This window comes from Stenella coeruleoalba (genome assembly GCF_951394435.1).
Source record: "Stenella coeruleoalba genome assembly, chromosome: 8".
NCBI lineage: Eukaryota > Metazoa > Chordata > Mammalia > Artiodactyla > Delphinidae > Stenella > Stenella coeruleoalba.
Window position 1 is genome coordinate 1,346,195 of NC_137154.1, and position 5,155 is coordinate 1,351,349.

General features: G+C 68.9%; 1 protein-coding gene across 1 annotated transcript; it reads left to right on the plus strand.

The window, feature by feature from the left end:
- Positions 1-2,132: 2,132 nt before the first annotated feature.
- SYT8 (synaptotagmin 8) lies at positions 2,133-4,256 on the plus strand (the record flags this gene model as incomplete). Its single annotated transcript, XM_079928331.1, is given in 8 exon segments — positions 2,133-2,636; positions 2,893-2,985; positions 3,110-3,277; positions 3,346-3,513; positions 3,598-3,703; positions 3,798-3,931; positions 4,033-4,171; positions 4,174-4,256. Coding segments are annotated over 8 exon segments (1,395 nt in total).
- Positions 4,257-5,155: the final 899 nt, after the last annotated feature.

The window sequence follows — 5,155 nt, forward strand, 5'->3', positions numbered from 1 at the left end:
TGGTGGCTGTGTGCCTGCCGGAACCCTCACCACCACGGGGACAGGGCAGTCCTGAGGGACCCCGCACCTCCCCAGGCTTCAGGGCCCCCCACTGCTTGTGGCTGGTGTGCCTAGGGATCCAGGGTCCTCTCGGGTCAGCTCCCAGGCACCCCGTGTTTCTGGGGCTCAACCTTCACCAGGCTGGCCTGGGAATCCCGCCAAGCCAGCAGCACCAAATTCCTGTGACCCGATGCCCACCGCACCCCGGCCAAGGCCAAGAACAGGACACTAACCGAGCAGGGGTGCGGGGAGAGGCACACACATGCCCACAGAGGCGTGCGCACGCAGCCGCACGCAGGTGCAGGTGTGCACACGTGCGGGCACACACAGATGGACGTTCTGTGAAGACAAAGGACAACTGACCCCACACTCTCAACCGTAAGAACCTCGACTGAAGCTGTTTTCATTCCAGAGCACACCTAGACTGACATTTCAACAAATGAAGATGGGCTTCCAATCCCACAAGGGCAGCCGGGCCTCTCTGCCCTGACCACTGGGCTGCTCCAGGGACCCCTGCGCACCGTCGGTTCTCAGGCCAGCCCATGCCACCAGCCGCCACCAGGGGCGCTCTACCCGCTGACCTGGGAGTGTCCTTGGGAGGAGGGTGGGCAGTGGCCAGAGGGGCGGCTGAGACACCTGTGAGTCCCCTGAGTGCACCCCACCGCACCACAGGGGCCTCGCCCGGTGGCCCCCCAGCCAGAACCCGCTCCATAACTTGTGGGGCCCCGGCAGGAAACGTACAGCCTCTAGTTCCAAATGGTTAGAACTGTAAGTCGGCTGCAGCAGGCAGTAGAGCAGGCCGGGCCCTCCTTCTGAGCCAGGGCCGGTGCACAGGCCGCCTGCCGTCCCTTCACTGCGTGTGTGGACGCCCCCGGCCTGGCCTCTGCCCTGCTGCGAGCCTCAGATGGCTTTTCCTCCAAAGACCTCACGGGGACAAGACACGCGCGTTTGCGAGGGAAGGGGAGGCCAAGCTGGGGCCTGGGCCCCCACTTTGAGCTGTGGTCCCTCCTGCAGACAGGTTGGCTTGGTGCTGGCAGTGGGGCATCGATGCTGTGCGCGTGGGGGCTGGGGTGGGGTCTCTGAGATCACGGTCCCTCCCCACGCTGGCATGCGGGTGGGCAGGGAGCGCAGAGGGGCAGGAATCGGGCTCCGGTGCCTGGTTATTCCTGGACTGGGGCCCGGGCTTGGTCCTTGTGACCTGGCTGCCCGCGCTCCTGGGAGGAAGGGCGGCTGGGGGAGGCTGAGTCACGGAGACTAGCCGTGGGCCCGGGGTCCCAGCATGCAGGCCGAGCGGGTCCTTGCCAGGCGCGCTCCTCCGGGGGCCCTGGGGTGCAGCGGAGCCGGCCCACCCTCCTTCCCACCCCGAGCAGGCAGGCGGAGCTCTGAAGGGCAGCAGGGCAGGTAGTAGGCAGGAATGTTCTGGCCGCTCCCAGCTACACCCGGCCCTGCCTGCCCCCACCTCACCGTCCTCCCCTGGCGCCAGGAATGCACCTTCAGCCCGGACTGGCTTGCACGGAGTTCCCGCAGGCAGCTGACCCCCACTCCCCAACCCTCCCGTCCCCCATGACCCTAGCAGAGCCCCTACCCCTCAGGGCCTCCATCCCCAGGCTCCCAGTTGCTCCAGGGCCGGGACCCCACATGTAAACACTCTCCACCTATGTCAGTGGCAAACCATGGGGGGCCCGAGGTCGGGGTGGGGGTGCCGGGATGGGACCCCAGCGGCGACCCCCAGGAGGGCCCGGGGCCCAGGGAGAGAGGTCAGGAGGGAGGGGGCTTCCTGGAGGGAGAGGCCCTGCGGGAAGGAGTCGGAGGTCTCCTCCGCGAGGCCTGGCCCGCCTGGCTGGGCGCTAGGGGACGTGGTAGGAGGCCAGGCCTGCAGCAGCTCAGCCCGCACCTTGGCCAAGGCCCAGCGCCCCCCTACCGTCGGTGCCGTTCGGAGCCCTCGCCCCGGCCGCCCCGGGCTGCCTCCTTGCCCAGGCAGACTGAGCTGGCCTCTGCTGGGCAGATGGGACGGTAGGCAGGGGCCCAAGGGGCCACCCTCACAAGTGACCTGGCTGCCCCGGCCGTTTGCTCCAGGCCAGCAGTGAGAGGAGATGAGTCGCCCCCCAGGCCCCCACAGCGCCCGGGCCCCGGCGGGCTCCACGGCTCTCCCCGGGCGCATTCCGGACCTGGTCGCCCGGATCCCCTGCGAGTTTTGGGACCTCTGGAAGGGGAGTGGGGATGGCCTGGCTGGGCGGGGGGCAGCCGCTGGCCATGGATGCCCCTCAGGCCCATCTCTGTGCTCCCCCCCGCCCCCAGGGCTCCGCTGGGCGCTCATAGCCGCTGCGGTCGTGGCTGGCGTCCTCGTTGTTTCCTGCCTGCTCTGTGCCATCTGCTGCTGCTGCCGCGGCCGCCACAGGAAGGAGCCCAGAGACGAGGCGGCCGTGGGCCTGGGCAGTGCCCGCAGCACCATCAACACGCAGCCGGCGAGAAGCGGGCACCCAGCTGGGCCAGTGCCGGCAGGCAGCCCAAGGTCCAGGCTCGGGGGCGAGCTCAGCCCCCAGCGTGCTCTGGTCTGCCCAGAGCGGAGGCGGGGTGGGGGGGGGGGCGCCTGGCTGGCGAGGCGATGAACAAGGTGAGGGAGGGCGTGGGCTGCGAGAGCCACAGCAGTTCTGGAGGAGGGCAGCGGCAGAGAGGTGGACTCGGGGCGGTTTCGGCCGGTCCCGCGGAGCTGAGCTGGGATGTGAGCCCTTCTGGTGCCCTGGCCTGGAAGTTTGACCCATGATGGACCCGCTGCCTGGGACGCCGGGGCTCTGATGGGGGCACGGTCCCAGAGCACCTGTCGCCAGCCCCTGTGATACCACCCGGGTGCAGCCAGATGTGGATAAGGGGGAGCCTGGCCCTGGGGGGCCCCAGCAGTGGGAGTGCCTGCAGCTGTCCGTGGAGTACGACTTTGGAAGCCAGGAGGTGAGGGGCCCCGAGGACGTGCGGGATTTTGGAGGGGCGATGGGGGAAGGGTTGGCACTGGGTGCTGGGTGGTGCGGGGCTGACCAGGAAGGGGGCCCTGGCTGAAACACCCCCTGGCTCCTAGATCAAGGTGGGCCTCAGGCAGGCAGCGGACCTGAGGCCCCGGGGCCCAGGCGGCACGGCGGACCCCTACGCCTGCGTCAGCCTGTCCCCTGAGGCCGGGTGCAGGCACGAGACGAAGGTGCACCGTGGTACCCTCTGCCCCACGTTCGAAGAGACCTGCTCCTTCCACGTGAGTCGGGGCTGGGTGGCCAGGGGCCTGGGCCGGGCAGTGGGGGCCGCTCACACCCCTCCCCGCAGGTCGCCCCCGTGGAGCTGCCCCGGACCGCCCTGCGGGTGCAGGTTCTAGACTACAAGCTCTTCTCCCAGCACGGGCTGCTGGGCGCGCTCAGCCTGCCGCTGGGCACCGTGGATCCGCAGCCCGTCCTGGAGCTCTGGCACCCTCTGGGCCCGCCCAGCACTGCCGAGGTGAGCCTGCTGACCCCCGGGCTCCAGTCCCGCCCTGCCCGGTGTGCCCGGCGGGGAAGCTGAGGCCCTTCTTGCTGCCCGCAGCCCGAGCAGTTGGGGGAGGTGTGCTTCTCGCTCCAGTACGTGCCCGGCTCGGGCCGGCTGACCGTGGTCGTGCTGGAGGCCCGAGGCCTGAGCCCGGTTCTGGCAGGCAAGAGCCGGACCTGCCCCTCCACATGGATGGAGGGAACCCTGTGCTCAGCCCTCAGACCTGGGACGCCCTATGACTCCTTTCACTTGCCCAGAGCCCTACGTGAAGGTCCAGCTTGTGCTGAGCCAGAGGAAGTGGAAGAAGAGAAAGACATCTGCCAGGAAGGGCATGGCCACCCCTTACTTCAACAAGACCTTCACCTTCCTTGTGCCTTTCAGCCAGATCCAGGTGGGCTGCCTGGAGGAGGGGGCGGGTGGAACCTCGCTCAGGGCCAAACTGACGTCTATCTTTCTCCCCCTCCCACTGCACCTCTGCCTGCCTCTACCCAGAGCGTGGCTCTGGTGCTGGCCGTCTGGACCTGGGGCCCTCAGTTCCAGGCCAAGCCCGTGAGCAAGGTTCTGCTGGGCGCCCGGGCCTCTGGTCAACCCCCACAGCACTGGGCAGACATGCTGGCCCATGCCCGTCGGCCCAGCACCGCCTGCAGCCGGCCAGGGAGGTGGACCAGGCCCTGGCCTTGCAGCCCCACCTGCGCCTGCCCTTGCCTGGCTCCTGAAAGCAGCCCCGGCCCTCGGTCTCCCTGGGCTGGGCCACGGGCCCCGTGCAGGCTGCCCTGGGGACCCACCATAATAAACGCCTTCTCCCCCATGGCTGTGCGTCCTTCCCGAGCCCCGTGGACACAGCAGGGTCAGGGGCTCCACCGACATCGCCAAGGACAAGGAGAGGGTCTCCTCTCCAGGCTCAGCCAGGCCCTGAGGGCTCTGACCCATGCCTGACCCCTGAGTGAGGGTGAAGGGGCCCTTCCTGGCCCAAGGGGGACGATACTGGGAGATGCGAAGCCCTCCCCATCGGTAGCAGCTGGAGAGTGAGGGATGGGCCCCTGGGGACACAGTGGGCAAGTGGGAGATATCTGGGGGACGGTGACAGTGGACAGAGGGGAACCCAATCCCAGGGACCGCCCCAGCACCCGAGGGGCCCCAAACCCTCCAGATGGTGACTGCAGGGCGTCCCCTTCGCGAGCAGCAGGGGGCAGTAGATGCCTTCAGAAGCCGCCCCAGGCCTTTGGGGGCTCAGCCTGGCCCGGAAAGCAGCTCTAATCCCTGCACATCTGGACGGCTTTAGCTCTCCGTGACCCTCCCCATGGCCCGAGAAGCCGGCAGGGCTGGGGCCATGCACCCCCAGCTCAGAGGGTGCCAAGTCATGGTTATCCGGATGCCTCTGCTGGGTGGGGGCCCGGGCAGGGGGCGCAGGCCTGGACTGGGGTGAGAAGGGCAGTGCCGGGCCTGCCTGGGGCAGCCAGGCGGGCCCCAGGCCCCCTCGGGTCAGGGAGAGGTTCCCAGGTGGGTGGCGCCGAAATCCTGGGTTTGAAGGATGTGTTCCGAGCTGTGCAGGGAGCTGGCCCGCGGGCAGGGCGGCCCAGGCAAGGCTGCACGTCCGTCCAGGCACCCCCCCATC